Below are 20,953 nucleotides of genomic sequence, written 5' to 3' on the forward strand. Positions count from 1 at the left end.
TTGACCATAATTGATTTCTGCTTACCAAATCGAAGGCAAAACTAAGATCTATAATTGCTACACAAATTGATTTGTGGCTCCCATCTAGCACGAACTGCTGACAATGCTTCAGGATGTACCCATTCAAAGATGTTCCATGGCCCTTTCTAAATCTTGTTTGCCATTTATTAAGTCGCCCAGCGGTTACGACCCAGTGCACCAAATGTATTAAGAGCATTGCGCCATAGATCTTGCTGTCCTCGTCGAGGACTGATATTGGACGATAATTTTTAGGCTCAGAACGCAGACCATGTTTGTAAATTGGGATTATTGGAGAGATTTTCAATGTGGCGGGAAAAAGTTATTTTATCCCTATGTCTTGGAACAATACAAACAAGATGGTTGCCCAACAAGAAAGGTTTTCCTTAAAAATGTTGTTTGATAGTTTATTAGGACCTGGACCTCTGGACTCACTAGCCCATTTAATGGCATCAAGCAAATTCTGTGGAGAAAAATCAATGTTGAAGGAGTCACTTTCCTCAAACTTTAAGAGATTTGAATCAAAGTTTTTACGTTCTGTATCGTGTATATATGTTTATACATGAAGGGAAAGGTTGGACTGTTTTTTTATTTTTTTGTGTATTCGTTCTTTTAAACCCAACTTTTAATGTAACTTTGTATTTTGTATGAAAAAGAATTGTAAAGGTTTTTACTTTAATAAACCAACAAAAAAAAAGAAGGAGTCACTTTCCACAAACTTTAAGAGATTTGAATCAAATTCTACAGCCTTATTTTCACTTTACAGAGACTCTAAATGAGTCACTCATACACTTTCTGGCGCTGCATTAATTTGAACACTTTTCTTTAGGCTCTTTGCTGAATTGACCAAAGCCCAAAAAATTGTTAAGTTGTTACCTCTAAGACAACCTAACATTTGAACTGAATCCATATATGGTAGTCTTGGTCTCTGGGTCTTAGTCCAATTTTTTTATTTCAACGTTATTCCAGATAGCAATTGCTTTTTTCCCCAAATGTTAATACTCATTCTCTTAATAGACTTAATTACCGCATTCATTTCTCACGTTTGTACTGCTAAGGTTGAGTCGTATGTGCGTGTATTCCCCTTGTTCACACTTGAGGCGATGTTTTTGTGCTATCTAGAAGCCAAATTTGAGGATATGACTTGTTCTAAGCAGATAATTAAGAACATACCCAGTTTTTTCTTGTAAGTCAGTGGTATCACAAAAAGATGCTATTTCCCTCTGTTGAATTTTAAGATGGATCCAGTGTAGCATGTAATTCGGTTGCCTCCCATATTTGCCACCACATTAGATTCGAACAATCCATGTGAAGATTATTCAAACAACTCAAAATGCAGTGGTCACTCCAGGTGGTGGCCGTGACTTCTAATTCTAAACAATTATTAAGCAACAAAGCCTCCATAAAGATATAATCAAGTGTGGATTTTGCATTCCCCCTAAACCAGGTAAAGCTTTCCGGTATGTCACCTTTAACTATGCCATTAACCTTATGAAGGCTCAATAAACTCATACATGCGGACCAAAGAGCCCCATTGCTAACCTTTTTAGTAGAACAAATTCCATGAAATTCAATTGTATTGCATGCACTGACAGAGTCAAACGTCTTGCATGCACTGCCTTGTGCAGCCTTCTGTCGATCCTTCCTCTCTGGAAAACTACTGCTCGATCTCTATCACTCCTTGCTTGGGCAAACTCCTGGAAAAGCTGTCCATCTCCCAGCTTATTCTCCATACTGAATCTGTTGGTTGTCTCCAACAGTTTCAGTAAGCACGTAAACTGCTCTGCTGAACACCCGCGAAGAACTGCTCTCAAATCTCGACTCTAGCCTTCCTTCTGTCCTCATCCTCCTTGATCTTTCCTCTGCTTTCGACACGGTCAACCACGCCATACTGATTAATCGTCTCTATGAAAACCTGGGTATCATGGATCAGGCCTTAGCCTGGTTGACCGCCTTCCTCTCTGATCAACCCTCCCAGGTCCAACTGGGGTCCTTTCCCTCCACCACCTCTCTCTCCACATGTGGTATTCCCCAGGGCTCTAACCACTCACCCCGGCTCTTCAATCTTTACTTGGCACCTCTGGCCCATCTCATCTCTACCTTCTTTCCTAACTTTCAGTGTTGTATGGATGACACTCAGCTCTCCTTCAGGCTCCCCTCCTCTTTCACTCATTCCTGATTGTCTATCTGTAATTCAGGAATGGTGTGCCTCTAACGATCTCTGCCTGAATGCCAGTAAGACTGAGATCCTCCTCATAGGGAACCCTGCTCCCGCTTGCCCTGTTTCACTCTGGCTACCCCCTCCTTGGGCCCACTACCTGCAACTTCCTGCGAGGCAAAAATCCTTTGTGTCATCTTCGACTCCACCCTCTCCTTCCCTCCTCACATCACAGACGTCTCTAAGAAGTCCCACTACCAGCCGCACCTCCTAAGAGGTAATCTTCCTTTTCTCACATTCTCCCAAAAGCTCAATGTCTCCAGAGCCCTAGTTCACTCTAGGCTGGACTACTGCAACAGCCTCTTTCTAAATCTGCTTGCCTCTACTCTTCGCCCTATGCAACTAATCCAGAAGAGGACTGCAAGGCTTTTCCTTGGCCTCAAGCCCAGAGATCGTATCTCTCCAGGCCTGAAATCTCTCCACTGGCTCCCGGTGGCTGCAAGGATCAAGTTCAATACCCTCTGCAATGTCCACAAGGCTTTCTGGGGCCGGGAACCACACTACAGCCAACTCCCTCTTGCTAAACACTTTCCTTCTCGAGCCCTCCGCTCATCCACCTCCAACTCTCTGAGGGTCAGACGCTTCTCCAGGCTGAGAGTGGGGATCGATCTCTCTCCTCGGCTGGTGCATCCCTCTGGAACAGCCTCCCTGCCTCCCTCAAACCTGAGAAGGACCACCTCAGGTTCCGGTAGGAACTCAGGACCTTCCTTTTTGCTTCTGCTATCGCGCTCTCTCTCCCTGGCTGATGTTCTTGTCTGCTGCACTAATTGGTTACCTGGCCTCCCTCTGAACCTTATAGGGATCAGGCTCCTTCAAGACCAGTAGCCCCTTGCACTGCCTCCGGGCCTACCGCACACTAGGGACCACATCTGCAACCCTACAGCCCCCTGCCTCCTAGCACTTACTTAGAACCGAACACCCCGGCAGCACTTACTTGAGCTTTGCTTATTGCACTCTCCCTTTACCTCCCCCTGGCACTTCCCCTCTCCCTTTCCCCCTGCACTTGCACGATCTGATTGACAAGGCATAGTAAGATCATTGTTTTGTTTACCCTTGTCTTCCCCTTCCTTTTCTTGTTGCGCCTAGAAACACTTGTGTACAGGTGCGTCATAAATGACTTATCATATCATATCACGCAGAGTTTAGGTCACCCAAAATGATTACCTGGCGCCTTAACTGCCCCTTAACCGCCTACAGTGCCAACTCAGAACCAACATTTTCAATCCGCACAATAATTTTTCAAATTGACCCACTAAATGTTAATTAGAAGAAAACAATCTCGTTCAATTTTAGCATTTTGTTTTAAATTCCACCGCCAATACACCATTCTGAGAATTCAACTCTTCTACTGCTGATATCCCAGAACCACTTTTAATAAGTGTGATTAGTCCTCCCTTTGGTCTGCCCAAATTCCCTTTCTGGGCTGACTGGAGACAAGAAAATTATTCATCAACACTCGGGGTTGGGTCAACCAATGCTCTTGCAGACACACTATACTGAGTTCTCATAATATATTGATGAGTCTGGTATTTGTTAACAAGTTTGAGTGACCCTTGGAATTCCAGGACATTATCTGAAAGGGGAGTTCAGATGCTAGAGGTAATGATTTTGCACTTCATCTTTTTGTCATTTATGAGAGCAGGCGACAGCCAAGACCAATCTTGCTCATCGCCTCTCCCCACACACCCTGCCTCCCTTCAGTTAACAGCTCTATAATTGGGCCCATTGTTGGCAAATGTTACCTTCATTTCATTGTATTTCAAATTGTGTTTCTGTTCAGCAATTTCTTCCTTCAAGATCTTTGCCAAAATTAATTCACTGACTGCAAGTCCTCTGGAGCACCGGTGGGGCATCTCACAGAGTATCACATCAGCCGGCACATTTCATTCAACATGAATAGTGATGATGTTTATGCGAACAGGGTGATTAAATTCCACACGTTTGATGTCCCTAGTGTTGATTCTGAACAGATTTGGAAACTCAGAAAACACTGTTAAGATTGCCGTTCTGTTCAGGATCAAGTCCGGGTCATCCTTAAAAACACTTTCTATAGTAAACATCCGCTTCGTAGGCACCAGGGCTCTAGTGTCCTGCTCATACTAATAATTTACTGGCTTTTTCCTTTGTTTAGCATCTCTCAGGCTATTATTTTGACCAGAGACTCCTGTGAGGATGCTAAAAACTTTTGGGTTATTCCCTAAACCTGCACCTCTTTGGACTGTTGCCTTGGGAACATTCAATGCACACAGTTTAACATGCAGGTTCTCAACATTCCTGTTTGATTCCTTCATATAGTGAGACGAAGGAGGACAATACATAGTTTAGAGCAACCAATGCTTTCTCCGCGCTCTGAGTGTTTTCGGGAGGTGTGTTCATTACATTTGTTAAATTAGTTGCGGAATTGCAGTGCGGTTCAGGAAATGGCATGAAGGTGTAAGATGTGGCTGACGTATCTGCTTCATTTCCGACCTTATCAATATCGGAATAAATATGGGGGGAACAAGGAGTGTTTACATTTTGAAAATCACCCAGAATATCCATAAGGTTATCCAGTTCCCCACATGCCAACAGACTGTTCGCAACCTTGACATTTAACGCCTCACCTTCAGTTTCAATTTCGGGAAGTTCACTCTGTCTGGTCTGCTCTTTGGAACCAGCAGTTAATCAAGGAGTGATCACATGCAAGAAACCTGCCCCGTTATTAGGGGGCCTTGGTAAGTGCATATTGCGCGCCATTTCAAACATCTGTTCTGCAATTGTGGAATCAGTATGTTTGGCAAAATTCCGAAGAGAGTACATATTAAAAAGCAATTAGTGATGTCAAACAATGAGTAAGAGGCACACGTTCTACCTGCCCTCCAACATCTGCTGATCTGCAGAACTGCTTCCCACTTCCAACACACTTTCGCAAGCGCTTTCGTGCTGGAAGACAAGTTTTGTAATCACAAAGGTTAGTCTGCCAATTTGCTGAGCTCTGCTCCCAGGCACGATAACAGACTCCTGAGCACGTCGCTGGGTGATGTGCAGAGTATACTGCAGAACTGCTTCACACTTCCAACACACTTTTGCAAATAGTTTTATACTTGGTTTATGATGGAAGATTTAAATTAACCTATTAGTATGTACCTCCACTGTTGGTTCATCTATTTAAGTCAAAAGCCCATTTTCATTTTACCAATGACCCACTGTAATTTTGCAATGGGAATCTTAGTCATGATGGATTTCACAGATCTCAAACTTTGTTAGCTATAACCCCTGGAGCAAGATGTATGACATGTGAATCTTTGTCATGCTTAAATAGAGATATGTGAAATTTAGGCCGTAAACTTCAAAGTCCTGAATTTCTCAAACCTCTTGTTTGCCCTTGGGATGTACAAATGTAGTGCAAGAAAGTAGTGCATGTCCTCAAATGTATCAAATCAGATAATCTAAAACTGGGCTTCATTTATGTCTTCAAACGTCTTATAACTGACTTTGCTATTCTCCAAATATCTTTAGACATCTTGATGAACATTAAAAATCTTCACCAACAGAGCTTGGGGAGTGGAAGATGGACATACTGAAATCTACATAGATACACATCTAGAATAGTGTGCAGTCAAAATATTGAAAAAAAGGTCGAAAGACAAAAATGTCGAAAAATAAATGTAGAAAAAAAAGTCGAATTCCTCTTTTTTTAAATTATATATTTATTTTGGGGTCCGGGAATAAAAAAAAGTGGGTAAAACAAAACAAAAATTAAAAAAGGGGGGTCAGAGGGAGAACCCCCCCAATTCGAAAAAAATGTCATAAAAAAAAATTCGACTTTTTTTTTTACCTTTTTTTTTCTCAACATTTTGATTTTCAACCTTTTTGTTTTCGATTATATCACTATAAACCATCTAGAATAGTGTGTTTCAGCATACAAATAGGAGACAATCCAACAAAAGAATGCAATGCATTATTCCAAAAATAATTTATGCTAAAATAACAATTCAGTACAATTGTCTGGATGTTCAATTATACAAACAGTTACTATTTTGTTTGACGTTTTTATTTGTTCTCTTTGTTTAACCATAGGATTAAGAGAGGCATGCAGTTGACAAATGAACTTTCTCTTCAAACTATAATCAAGTGACATCCGAATTTCAATGGAAATTGTGTACACTCTTTGCTTAACAGGTTATTCTGTAACCAATTGAAGCAACACAGCTCTTGTAGAAAGTGATATGCCAATGCAAATGACGTTGATAGATAGCCAAATTAATGTAGCAGAAAAGTGCCATTTTAGAAAACAAGCACACCAATACCAATGTGGTTGTGCTAAGGTTCAATATTGATTGCTCTCATTGTTGTAGCAGTGTGGTCCCCATGATTGCCTGTCTTATGATGGGGAAGCCAGACTCTTTGTAGGGACTGCAGAATAAACAAAAAAAGCACCCTAAAGGGGAAGCAGACCGTAAACATATTAAAAAATACAGGGATGGATTGGCCACCAAGGGGCGCACGGACGATGTCCTCTTCCGTGTGAGCTCCGTCCCCGTAGGTCTGCGAGGTGACCTGAGCCCCCACCTCGTGACCCCCCCACGGTGAAAAGAGCAGAGCATCGTGCGTTGGAATACTCCTGCACCTCCCTGGAGAAAATCTGATCGAAATCGGACCTGGGAAGCCCGATTAAACTTCAGGTGAAGTTCTTCGCTGGAGACGGTGCGAAATCGGAAGCGGACGGGCCGGGCCAGGGAACGGGCCCATCGGGAGAGTGACGCGCAGCCTGTGCGGCGTTGGCCAACGCGCCTCCCCCCTCTGACCCATAGAGCTGCTCCCTTGCAGTGCCCCCACTCGACCCACGGCGTGGACACTCCAGCCGCGCCCTCGGGCCCGCGGACTATTGGAACACGGCAAAGGCCCCGCCAAGAGTTAAGCTGCGCCTCCAACCCTGCACAGCCCACGCTGTCTCACGCGACTGCAGTGCATCAGAGCGCCGCGGCTTGTATGCAGGGCCCCGGCTCTCAGAGGATTTAGCTGGGCTCACGTAGTGGTGGGCCTCCACGACAAACGTTCTGCGTGTTGTGGATGCGTACTCTGGCACACACAAAAGACGCTTGGGGTCAAGCGGGGCCCCCATGATTTGAGGAACCCCCGCCTTGGGAGCCCTGCACACCGCAGCGCGTGGGCGCCTGACTCCAGGACCTCCGCCCACTTGAGAAGCACGGCCTATGGTGCCTGGTCCCCCTCGGTCCTAGCCACCAGCTAGAGGGCTCAACTTGGGGGCCTGCTGCCTCCCCCCTTGAAACCCGATCTGGGGCAACAGCCCATAGCGACGACGGACGAGCAATCGACCCACTAGGGCAGGGGTGAGACGACGTATCAACCAAGTGCCCCGCGAAGGCCCCTACGCCCAGACCTCTAACACCCAGGGGTGCCCTCCAGGGCTACCACAACTTCCCTGAGTACCTACAGCGCACATTGTCACGTGCACAGGGCGAGGTGAACCCCAACATCGAACAGTCTTTTACCAACCCCCCCTCCTCATGGACACACAGCCTCCCGGGTCCCGCATATCATCTGCCCCTCCCAATGCACAGGGCACGGATCCGTCGGACTGAGGGTAGGGCCCCCGAAACAGGGGCGTGTGCCTCCTAAGGTCCCCGGTATCGATCGAAGTTGAGACCAGGGAGACATCTTTCAACCTAGCTCCTGCACCAGGGATCCAGCAAATTCCAAAGATTACCTGCTGGAGGGTGTTGCCAACTTATCCCCCTACTGGGCGAGCGCATTGCCACTGGCAGACGACTGAGAACTGCGTGGGGTCATAGAGCAGTCTGAGGGTGAAGCCCACACGTCCCTCCCACGCCTGCCCAAACCCGGGACATCGTATATGCAGGCCAAAATAAAGCTAGCCAGTTACGCTTATGCTCCTTCCACCCTCACACTCATCACCCCCACGATGGCAACGGAATCCATGGCACATGGAGAGACAGCAGCCACGAAAGGTGACATAGCAGCCCTCCTAATGGAGATAAAGAATATGGGGGCCAACATAGGCGGCAAGATTGATAAAATCACCGAACGCATGGATAAGATTGAGGACAGGTTGGAGGGGGTAGAAAACAACCAAACCTCCATAGGTACTATGGAAAAACAACTCAAACACAGAATCACGGATCTTGAACAGCGGGAAGAGGAATACAGGCTAAAGATGGATGATTTGGAAAACCGGGAGAGGCGGAACAATTTACTTTTTTTGGGATCCCGGAACAGGATGGGGAGACAGAGGAGAGCCTCAAGGCAACACTTCATGATATCATCAAAATATTGGTGGCAGATGATGAGATTGACGAACCGAGAACCGAACGGATCCACAGAGCGGGTGGACCACCTGGAGGCCCGAGATCGGTCCTCGCTCGCTTCCATAGATACCAGGACAAAGCAAAGATTCTCGAGAAGGCAAGGCGTGGAGGCGTGATCACCCTCAGCGGTGCCCAGGTCACCATATATCAAGACCTGTCGGCCATGACATTGGCGCTGAGAAGGATGTGTAGCCCCTTGACAAAATGGTTGAAGGAACGAAACACCAGATAACGGTGGGGATAGCCCTTCTCGCTCTCTTTTGAACATAAAGGCATGAGAATCAGACTACGGTTGGAGAGGGAAAAAAAGGCCTGCATAGCCGAACTTGTTGATCCCCGCGAACGAGAGGAAGATGGAAATAACCCGAGAAACGAAGGGAGAGAATGGAAACTCCAAGTACCTAAGAGGCAGAGAGTCAAAGGGTCGAGAACATTTCGGAGAGGTAACAGCTCCCCGGAGGGGGACAAGTGAACTGGACTAGCGGCGACTACGTTGACACTATGAGTATGTTCGAGACATGGGTCGTTTTCGGCCCAACACGAAAGTTATATTCGATGGTTGTAAATTGCGGTTGAAGGGGGGTTGGGGTGGGTCAGACCTATGTGGTGTTCACTGATAATTAAAGGACCGTGCGACGATGGTCCCTACTGGTGGTTCGGGGCTAGTTCAGTGAATCTAACTGGACCTGCTTGGATGCCGACACATGGGGAGGAGGGTGTGCGTGGGAAGGAGAGGGAGGGATATGCAAGACAAGGGGGAAGGTGGAACTGTTATAGAACATTTACTCGCTGCTGAGATGGGACAAACACTAATATTGGTTGAGGGCTCGAAACACAAGGTATGGCAATGCGTTGTTGTGAATATTGTACTGTCATATACTGATGGCCACCTCTGATGGTAACACACAAGGCCCCTTGAAAGTCGGGACGCTTAATGTCAAAGGCCTTAACTCACCTACTAAGAGGTTGTTAGTGCTACGGGAATTTCAAAGTGCTAATATTGATATACTTCTCTTACAGGAAACAAAATATATGAAGGGGGAAGAGAGGTCCATTCTGGGGAAATGTTTCGGCATGGAGTTTTGGGCTCGGGGCACTGCGTAAAGGGGGAGTGGGAATCCTTATCAGAAAGGGACTTGATTTTCTTGTCTCTAAGACCTGGTCAGATGCAAAAGGGCGAGCCTTACTAGTTGTGGGGACTATTGGGAAGGTGGAAGTAACGATTGCCAAAATCTACCCCCCCAATGTAGGACAGCTCCGATTCCTCTCTAAAACTCTCCCCAAAATAATGTTCGAGGCCACCGGCCACCTTATACTAGGCGGGGACTTCAACTTGTGGGCAGATCACGACCTGGACCGGAAAGCGGGGCGTCCGGGAGTTGAAGTTCCTGTGAGAGGGGAACACAGTGACTTTGTAAACATGATGCAGGTATATGCGCTGGTAGACACATGGAGGGCGATGCACCCTGATGAAAGAGGGTATACATTTTATTCACCCCCACACAATACTTTTACCCGAATAGATTACATCTACCTTTCACGAGAGCTGAACAACACCACCACACATTCGGGGATTACTCCAATAACATGGTCCGACCATGACATGGTCACAGTTAATATACAATGGGAACATCTACCAATTAAGGGTGGGAAGTGGAGATGTAATGAGGTCCTGTGGAGAAACCCTGTTTTCAAAGAAGAACTCGAAACAGAGATCAAAGAATACTTTAAAGCCAACGATACTGGGAGGTCTCTAAGCAGAGTGTGTGGGAGGCGGCCAAAGCAACCTGGAGGGGATCCTCATACGGGAGGGGGCTCGGAAGAAAAGGGAGAGAGTCCTTATCGAGAATAAGCTCCGGAGTGAAATATGTCAACTTGATAGAGAGGCTAGGGTGGGGGACACAATAGACCCCGACAAGATTCAATAGGCTAGGAAAAAACGTGAAGAACTCCGCCCCTGGAGCATGGCCAGATAGCATGTAAACTACATTTATTGAAGCAGACATTCTATGAAAAGAGAGATAAGGCAGATGCGCTGCTAGCGGCTAGACTCAGGATCCAACGGGCAGAACGTAGGGTGAGAGAGATCACGGATCCAACCCCTGACCAAGCGCAACATACATCCCCCCATCCCAGAACTGTTCGCAAATTTCTATGAGTCCCTATACACTTCAGAAGTAGACCCACACTCACAGGAGATAGACGATTACCTCACCAGCATTGCCCTTCCAAAAGTTGCAAGCGCCGACTCGGCCCATCTAGAATCCCCCATAACTGAGGACGAAATACACGAGGCGATCAAACGGCTCACATTGGGCAAGTCCCCTGGTGAAGATGGTTTCACTGCCGGCTTCTACAAAACATTTTGTGCCCTCCTGGCTCCATTCCTGACCACCCTATTTAACAGTATCCTTGACACGGGGACTGTCCCGGACCCCTTCGACTGAGCACTCATATCGGTCATTCCCAAGGAAGGCAGAGACCCCACGTGTTGTGGATCATACCACCCAATATCCTTGCTCAATCTTGATGCCAAAATTTACACACAAGTCCTGGCAGCCACGTTAGAGGTCCACATTCCCCATGTTGTCCACCCCGACCAGGTAGGGTTCATAATTGGACGACAGGGTGCAGACACCATGAGAAAGACTCTCAATTTGATCGAGGCCTCCCAAACCATGTGCAATGATCCCGCTTTACTCTTCGTCGACGCTGAAAAAGGCTTCAATAGAGTGGAATGGGGTTTCCTTGCCGCAGTCCTCCGTGCTGTGGGAATAGAACTGAAATTTAGAAGGGGGATAAAAGCAGTTTACACCGCTCCAAAAGCCTCAGTGTCTGTTAACGGGGAGTACTCGAGATGGTTCGAGCTGAAACGCGGTACCCGGCAGGGATGCCCCCTATCGGCCATCCTCTTCGCCCTCTCCATAGAGCCCTTGGCCCAAATATTACGACAGGATACCGAAGTAACAGGCATGCGTCTAGGGGAAGAGGAATTTAAAGTAGCACTGTATGCCGATGACCTACTTCTTCATGTGACAAACCCCACCACATCCATTCCCAGAGCATTGTACCTCCTGGACGAACACGGCCAAGTATCCGGGTTCAAGGTTAACAAATCCAAGTCCACACTTTTCTCCTTACAGGGCTCATTGGAAGCAAACACTGAAAGATACCAGCCCCTGGGCCTTATGATTGAACATGAAAAAATGAAGTACTTAGGAATACAGGTCACAAGGTCGCGAAAAGATTTATATGAAGCCAATTTCCCAGCGCTTCTCCAAAAATTTCACGCAGACCTCGCCAGATGGGACAACCTAACCATATCCTGGTTGGGGCGTTTAAACGCAATAAAAATGACCTGTCTCCCGAGATTTCTATACCCCTTTTAAATGCTCCCCATTCAAATGTCACATCAATTCTTTACAGAAGTCAAGAAGGCGATTCTGAAACTCCTATGGCAAGGGAAAAAGCCCAGGATTGCTTACTCCAACTTGACATTACCAACAGACAAGGGTGGAGTGGGCCTCCCAGACATCCAAAAATATTACGAGGCGGCTCAATTATGAATCCTTATTCCCCATCTCCGTAACCAAAAATTGCCCCAGTGGATCTCTATGGACAATCATTATCTGTCCCCAGCAACAATCTCTGAATGGCTTTGGTCCCCTAGAAGAAGAGTACTGAAGAAATCTAAGGCACACCCGATGTTCGCAACCATATGGGACATATGGCGGGAGGGTGGAGATATGGGGAAGATTACCACATGGCCATCACCATTAAGCCACCTCTGGTCACCGGGCATTAACGACAAGATCCCTAATGTGGAGAGGTTTCAAGCTTGGTATGAGGCAGGCTTGGAGAGGGTGGGACAGCTCTTGAGGAAGGACTCCTTCATCACGCTTCCTGAACTAGAAAAGGCACGCGGAATAGGCACACTGTCAGCATTCCACTTTCTGCAGATTAAGGGAGTTTTGACAAAACCAGAATGGAAGGATAAGCTGAGCAGGGAACTTACCCCGTTTCAAATCATACTCGACTCCAGGACAGAAACGAAAGGATTGACATCTGTTTTGTATAAAACACTAATGGAAGCTGGAAAGGGCTCAACAGAGCCGCTTAGGCTAAAATGGGAAAGGGACATGGGCGAGGATATCGACCCAGAGACATGGGATAAGATATGTAGGATTGCGCCCAAAGCCTCGATCACATGCCAGTATAAGTTGCACTCGATCAAACTGTTGAATAGGTGGCAATATGACCTGAGCAGGCTCTCTAAGATGTATCAGTCATCTTGTCCAATGTGTTGGCGGGGATGTGGGTCCACGGCAGATTACTGGCACATGTGGTGGGGTTGTCCTCGGATCAAAATTTACTGGAACAAAGTGCTAGGTTGGATTAGGGATCTGGACGGGATCCAGCGAACAGCGGACCCCTACCTAATCTTATTTGGTCTCGAGAAAATCGAGGATGAGTTGAGAAGGGTCACAGACATAGCTGCACCACTCTTACTAGCTGCGAGGGCTCTATTGATTATAAAATGGAAATCCCCAGTTACCCCCACAGAAAAAGAATGGGTTAATGTGGCCTCCAATATGTGTATCATGGAAAAAATCAGAGCATATATACATGGGAAAGTCACGCAATGTGACATCTTATGGTTGGAGTTTGTCAATAAATACATCCCCGGAATAGCTCACTAACGCCTACCAAACGATCAGTGCCATGGGTAATGAAACATCATAATGGCCTCCCGAACAAGTAGGCCTTAAGGCCTGACAGACCTATCAACCAATCCACCAATTGCTAGACAATACATCTCCTGGCGGCAGAGTATAAAGTCTTGTGGGGTAGAGGGAGGGAGGAGGGAGGAGGGAGGAGGGAGGGGAAAAATGGAAGAAGATTAGTCAATGTTTGTTGATGCTGTAAAGAGGAGTTACTTATTGATAGAACGGAATTCAAGAATTTTGCTGCAGTATAACACTGAATCTTAACCGCGTTCTCTATTTTACTGTAATACCTGCTTCTATGTTACTATGGTTAATTTTGGATGTATAAACTGTAATCTGTTTGATATAAACTCCAATAAAACTAAGTTTATAAAAATTATAAAAAAAAAAAAATACAGGTACACCACAGGATTTCTCCCTTTCACAACACTACTTCACAAAGTTTTAGGTGACGATTGAGCTTCTCAAACCAAAATCGTATACAATATGTCAAGGGCCATTTTGTTTTAACTTTATAGGGTTTCAAATCAGACGAGGCTGACCTTGGTCCCCAATGCTCTTTATCCTAGCATTGGAGCCACTGGCTGCGTACCTTAGATACCAATATGGGGAGGTGGGCATTACAACAAAGGGCGGACATCACCTGATATAATTGTATGCGGATGACATGCTATTGTATCTGAAATACCCCGAAGAAAACTTACAATATATATTAGAGGTACTAGATTGAGAAGCACTATTATCGGGTATAATGGTAAACGCAAGGAAGTCCACGATATTCCCGCTATGGAGATATAGGGGTATGCCTAGTGATGCGCTGGCGGTGCTACAGATTAGCTGGGCGGTAGATACCTTTAGATACCTGGGGATAAATGTATACCACAGAGTCGAGGGTGAACACAAGAATAATACAGAGAAAGCAGTGGAGGGGATCCAACGCAGTATGGCATTCTGGACGAGGTTGCCCCTAACCACGATAGGGAAGACGGCATTGCTCAACATGATAGTATTGCCTAGGTTGTTGCACAATTTCGCAAATGTCCCATATTCTATACCAAAACGTTTTTTCAATAAACTCCAAAATATCTGTAGGGGGTTCATCTGGCATAACACTAGGAATAGGGTGGCCCTGTGGAAATTACAAAATCCACATGACCGGGCAGGTATTAAACTACCCAATTATGAAGTATAGTACCTGGCGAGCCAATTGCAATATGTAGCTAGATGGCTCTCTGAGGACACCACATCGGAGTCCAGACTATTGAGGGCGGAATGTACACTGTACTTCCTGAATCAATGGATGTGGACAACGGAGCCACCGACAAGTGGGAAAGCGGCATTACTGACCCTGGGAAAGAAGATCTGGCAGAGGACTTGTAGGAAGTTGGGAAGCCAGGCACCGTACTCCCCGCAGGTCCCTCTAGTGACACTGCGAGGGATAGACGACCAACTGAGAAGCGCCATAAGGAAATATTGGGAACCGGTAGGGGTGGCAACGGTAGGGGACGTATGGCAAGGAGGTGGCGGGATAGGGTTTGACAGCCTAAGGGAGGACACAGGCCTAAACAGCGGGCAGTATATCACGTACGTGAGGCTGATAGCTATGCTTAAAAAAATGTGGTCGGAAGTAGAACTGGCCCTACAGCCAGACGAGGCCATGCAAATGTTCCAAGCGGTGTCAGATGGGGGACACAAGGTTTTTAGAATCTGCGAATTATTGATGTCTAGGGTGGGAAACGAGGTGGTTCAGACAAGGCGAGATTGGGAGGAAGAAAGTGGGGAGACAATGAGTGACGGCCTATGGGAAAGGATGCAAGGGTACCACAAAAAGGTGTCGAGGAACGCCCGATTACAACAGATCCAATTGTATATCACTCACAGAGCATATATGACCCTCCAAAAATAAATGCGGCTATACAGCGATACCCGAAATGTGGGGAGGAGAATGAATGGGTGATGGTACACAGGTTCTGGGCTTGTCCTGAAATAGCCAGGTATTGGAAGGAAATAGCGGACCGGTTGGCAACTAAAGGGATTGTACTGGTAATAGACACCTTGTGGGCATGTATGGTGGGGGGTTTTTCTAGACCGCGCAAACTCAAGCATGTGTGCAAGCTCAAAGATCTGGCCTACATGTTAGCTAAACGAAGGATAGCCATGGGATGGAAAGCTCAGGCGAGACCCAATGTAGAGACCTGATGGAGGGACCTCCTGCAGGGGGCCGAGGCTGAAACAGTGGTCTGGAGGGAGGCAGCATGCAAGGGGGGTGAAGAGGAAGCAGGAACACTGTATGGCATGGCAGCACTTCATTGCATCACTGACGGGCTCGGGACCCGACAAATTGGATACGGATAGCTCCCTGGATTACGGAGAAGAAGAGGAGGTTGTGGACTAGCGGACCGTGATGGCTCCTTAAAGAGACTTTATTGGGGGGAGGGGAAGAAAGGGCGGGTGTTGGGGTTTGAGTAGTTTATGCACCATGTTTAGGTGCACTGTTTGGTTGTTATGAAAACTGATCAAAACTAATAAAAACATTTACAAAAAACTTTATAGGGTTTCAAATCATATCCTAGTCTGCATCTGTCAATAATAAATGCACGTCACTAACAGTCTGACAACATCACACAAGTCACAGCTGTGATTGTTTGGTTCCATGCACATTGCATTCATTGTTTAAAGAAAAGCACTTTCATACAGTAAATGAAATCTGCAATAAGTCACTGGATAAGAGCATAGATAAAAGTAGGATCAAAAAAGTTTATTTCCTTTCATAAGCACTCAGACTTATTTTGAAATAGATAAATAAACCTAAGAAAAGAATATTGAAACTGCTGACAAAGTAAGAGTTTACAAATTGAAGTTTACCTCGTTTCAGGGCTCTCAGTGGAATGATTCTTTGAGCAGTCACTGCTGAACTATTGTTTTCCACAATAGCAAAACGAATGAAAACTAGGTCTTCAAAGTAAACCCGGAAGAGAAACTGTTCGTTCCACATGGGGTTCAACGTGTTACGGTGAATGGGTTTAGTGCGAAAATGGCAGCTGTCCAAAGGCATTCCCAGAACATCTATTTCAATACAGGGACTCCCTGTACTGTTACTTGGGCATACGTTCTGCCCGGAGATGACCTGAAACAAAAGAACAGAAGCTTACCGAAATGGACATTTTTTAAAAAAAAATACTTATGCATTTACATAAACTATTACTTTTTTTTTTTTTTTTACAAATGAGCTTAAATAAAATATGGGTTACAGCATTCAAACGGCCATTCCATGACTGTTTTCTATTTAGAAGATGGCAGTTGAAATGGCATAAACATCTGAATATGCATCATATGCTTTGATTTATATAAGTCTCCAGTGTCTTACAACGACCATCGCTCTGCATATGTAAATAACTCAGTGTAGTGCCACTTTAGTTTACCAATGCCGCTGCTGTGCCTCAAATTCATATTTAGGTTGCAAAATAAGATTTCTGATTTGACTAACAGCCGATTCTTTACGCAAAGCGTCTCACTCTACACTATACAGGATATTAAACAAAGTACAAATACATCAGACTATCGGGAAAAAGTGTCGAATAGTAAACATTAAATCAACACTTAGTACATTCATTTATAGTTCGTTTTCAAGGATCCACGTTTATCTGTTGATGTAGAAGTCAAAGTTAAATCCTCCAGGCTTTCTGGATCCTGGAGGATATTATGTTTCTGCAGCAAACTATTTTGTCTTGGAATATATTCAACAGGGACATGGGAAATGTTTTTACATCCTCACTGTGTTGGGGATCGCTCCTTAACCCGGTGTGCCACACAGGCATTGCACAGGCACAGGTTTGGGCAGAAGTAACAGTACACTGCGGTATGATTGGTGCCACTAGCCGCAGCTCAGTTAGTTTCCTTCACAGCTGGACCAAGAACATTGCTAATGCAATTATGGCGACGAGGGCAGGCGATAACACATCGGCAGAGGAAACGCAGTGCCCATCCGATAAAAACAGCACTGATGCATAAAGTTTTTTCTGAGTTGGTTCCTCTGCAGACTCTTCCCATCTTGAAAAATTCTGAAGCAAAAACGAACTGTTTTCAGCAGAGAGCTTGAGGAGCACCGTAGCGATTCAACGTATCCTTATATTAGTATCCATTTTCTTAATTTTCCAAAAAATAGCTTCCATTCCAGTATCAGAATACAAACAGTAGTGATCAGATAACCTATGGGGAGATGAACAGGTATCTGCCTTTCATGTATCCTGAATAGGATTGCCCCCCCAAAACAGCAATAGTCGCTGCTGTGCATGTAGTGGCAAAAGTAACACGCCTATCAGGTAGAAACGTTTATTTTGCCTCATAACATGCCCCCATGTAGATCACTATGCAATTATAAATGACCTGTGTAGAAACATCAACAATTTTCAAGCCTTAAAATATGCAATAGAAAACTGCCTGTTCATATGGTATTCAATAGTAGTTCATAGCCCACTGATGATAACACCTATGAAGCCCCTTTTCAACTTTGGGCAAATGGTGTGGATACAAAAATGACAGACACATTAACAGACATGTTAATATTAAATGCCATAATGACTAGGTAAAAAACAAGGTTTTGCTTAGAGAAGAACCAAAATACTGTGTAGTGCCTGACCTTCTACAGCGCATGCAACTCATTGACGGTTCTTGCCAGCTCATTGACTCTTCTCCAATCATTTAACCCTAGGTTGTAAAGTCACTCGGGTGTGCTTGCTGAACAGTTTAAAGGGTACTCATTACCAGTTCTTCCTGGAACTATGGAAGGAGAAATTAGTCCACCACTATCGAGGGTGACTTTCTGGACTGCAATATTATGCCCTGCGCATTAAGCTTGTAACATTCAAATGACAAATAAGTGCCTTGAGACCTGCAAAGCCCTCATATTCGACCCTGTATGACGAACTAGAATATATGTTGCCTAAAGGCGTAACATCATTACAAACATCACCCACTTCAAATGACACGGGTGAAACAAATGCACTGTTGCCACTATGTTGTGAGATATTTCCAGTGGCAGAAAGGATATCTGTAATACAATACAGTATCAATCATTGCATCAGTCAACTGGATCTTGGTGGTCAGAATAAGATTTGACGTTGCCACGTTCAGTGAACACCTTAAAAGGTTTAGGAGAGAATGTGTTCTCCAGCGTCGGTATAGCCTGAGTAGAGCACTCTTGTCAGTTGGACAATTATCTGCTTGGCCCTTAGGTACAAAAACAACGCCACATACGACAGAAACACATCTGCAGCCACTAGTCCCACTACTTTGGTAAAAACCTGAAGTTAAAACCCGTTTAAATCCCAGAGAGGCTGTGAATTTGAGACCGATTACAAATGTTGTATTTCTCTTAAAGATTGTTGATAATATTGCCACTATGCAGTTACAGGAATATCTGGACTGCTTCTCTATTTTTCACCTGAGGGAATCTTGTTTTCAACCATGGCATGGAGAGCGCCTTGTTGGATCTCCAGACCTACATGTTGGATGCTATGGATAGAGGTAAGACAAGGTTATTGGTGTCACTAGATCTGTCAGCAACGTTTTACCTTTTAGCTCATGAGCGCTTTCTAAAAACATTTGCAACAACGGGAGGCTACTCTGATAGTGGCGTAGGTTGGATTTGTTCCTTCTTAAACAACAAAAGCTCTGTGGTACACTGGGGAAATGCCACCTCTGACCCAGCTCATCTACATTGTGGAGTTCCTCAAGGTGCATGTCTGTCAAAAAATGTGCAATAACATATGAGACTGTTGAGACAGATCAAACCTTTTGTCTCTAATAATAATTGTGAAACTTTGGCTAGAGCTACGATCATTCCCAGGATTGATTATTGTAATGCACTTCTGCGTGGTACCAGTAAAGGTAGCATTCCTAAGCTTCAGGTGGTGCAGAACAAAGCAGTCCGGATTGTCAAAAATGTCCCCAGCGGAGCTCATATTTCTAACTTCAGAAAAGATCTGTACTGGCTGCCTTTAGCTGCCAGAGTGCAGTTTAAGATAACACTTTGTCACACAAGTGCCCTTATGGTGCGGCTCCTTCTTATCTTAAACAACGCCTCGTGCACTATGAGCCAAGGAGAGTTCTGCGTTCTAGTAACACCAATATTCTTGTATGCCCTAGAGCTAAGCGTGTGAAGGGGAATGACCGGTCTTTTCCAGCTCAGGCTGACCCATGCTTGGAGCAACTTGACTAGAGATATCCAGCAGGAAAGGATTCTGTCTTCCTTTCGGAAACATCGGAAAACACATTTATTTAAATACCTGAGTTTTCCCCAGCCTGGACCTCCTTTGTGTCCTGCCTTTTTTGTTGCGTCTTTTTGTGTTGGTGTGTGCCTTGATGCCTGCGGGCTTCGGTGCAAGGTAAATAAAGTGTCAATGTCAGTCTGAAAGGAAAACCTCTAAACTGCTAGTGGTGCCCCACTACTATGGACCACAGATGCTATCTGTGGACTAATAATATCCATATGTGAAAATAATTATTACGCTGGGCTGAGCAGGACTCACGATGGCTGCTTCACTCTCACTCGCCTCACAGTCCTGTTGCAAGTGGGGTGGAAGATATTTTTAAACATGTAGAGAAAAGGGTGCTGCAATACATATGGGGTAGTTCCTATGGTCGGGCCCACTAAGAGATGCAATGCTGTGAGGAGATGCCAGACAAATAACAGAATGCTAGGAGGTGCTTAGTACCAACTTGAGATCTCATTGCCCTGTGCAATATTGTTGTCACTCTTGGCATTGGGTATCTTAGTTACAAGGGAACCCTGGCTGTGTTGACTCAGTAAGGGTTCCAGATTCCAGGGGAGGTTGAGAGCTGAAGGAGAGAAGTGGTTCACTGCTGGGGGCTGTTCTCATGGATGTATCTTTTCTGAATAAAACCACTCAACTCATGTGAAGTCCCTGAAGTGTTTACAGAACCTTTTAACATTGGCGACGAGGATTGGGCCCAGTGAGACACGGCCCCCGGCAACAACAGGAATCCTGCACCAGTTTTGGATTTTACCAGGTGCAAGGAAGCACAGGAAGGGTATCCTGGCCGGTTGGACCCCCTGGTCTGTGTCTCGGAGCGGACATAGTGCAGCCTGAAGCGGAGTGTGTGTCCCAGAAGCATCGTTTATTTTTTAATTTGGAAGGTGAGAGGAGCATCATTTACTTATTGGAATCGGGGAGTACGATGGATTACTGAAGCAACGCTGAGTGAGGGAGGCCTAGCGTTAGCTTCACACGGACTTCCATCATTCAAATGCTTCAGTGAGCGCAAGGTGCTGGAATATTGCCATTGTGCGATCCCGTCGTTGGATGTAACCACCACCACTATTTACATTTAAGTTTATTTTAACTTTGCAGATTTAAAGAGTTTGGATTACTTGCTACTTTTGGGGAACAGTGCTTCAGAGGAAAAGGTTTGCTTGTACTGTGGGTGACAGTATCCAGGTTGAGACATGGCAAACATACCGGCTCCAGTTTTCTTCCTTCCAACTCCAGGTGAGTGCGTTGGTTAGACTGGAAGGAGGGCTTTTACAAATATGTGCTGGCTGCATTTGGCCCCAACTTTTCCAATGAGCGCAAAGAGGCGCTCCTCTTTCATTGCTTAGGTGCTGCTGGGCAAGAAGTGTTAAAAAAGCTTCCGGAACC

At 45.4% G+C, this 20,953-nt stretch overlaps 1 protein-coding gene across 6 annotated transcripts in view; it reads right to left on the reverse strand.

Moving 5' to 3' along the window:
• PLCE1 (phospholipase C epsilon 1) overlaps positions 1–20,953 on the reverse strand; it is a 3,624,599-nt gene that overhangs the window by 573,690 nt on the left and 3,029,956 nt on the right. For all 6 annotated transcript variants that reach the window (XM_069611343.1, XM_069611341.1, XM_069611340.1 and 3 more), the window contains one exon: positions 16,158–16,419. In XM_069611343.1, coding sequence (XP_069467444.1) covers positions 16,158–16,419 — 262 coding nt within the window. The remainder of the gene's footprint in view (positions 1–16,157; positions 16,420–20,953) is intronic.

This window comes from Ambystoma mexicanum, chromosome 8 (genome assembly GCF_040938575.1).
Source record: "Ambystoma mexicanum isolate Mex_15411 chromosome 8, UKY_AmexF1_1, whole genome shotgun sequence".
Taxonomy (NCBI): Eukaryota; Metazoa; Chordata; class Amphibia; order Caudata; family Ambystomatidae; genus Ambystoma; species Ambystoma mexicanum.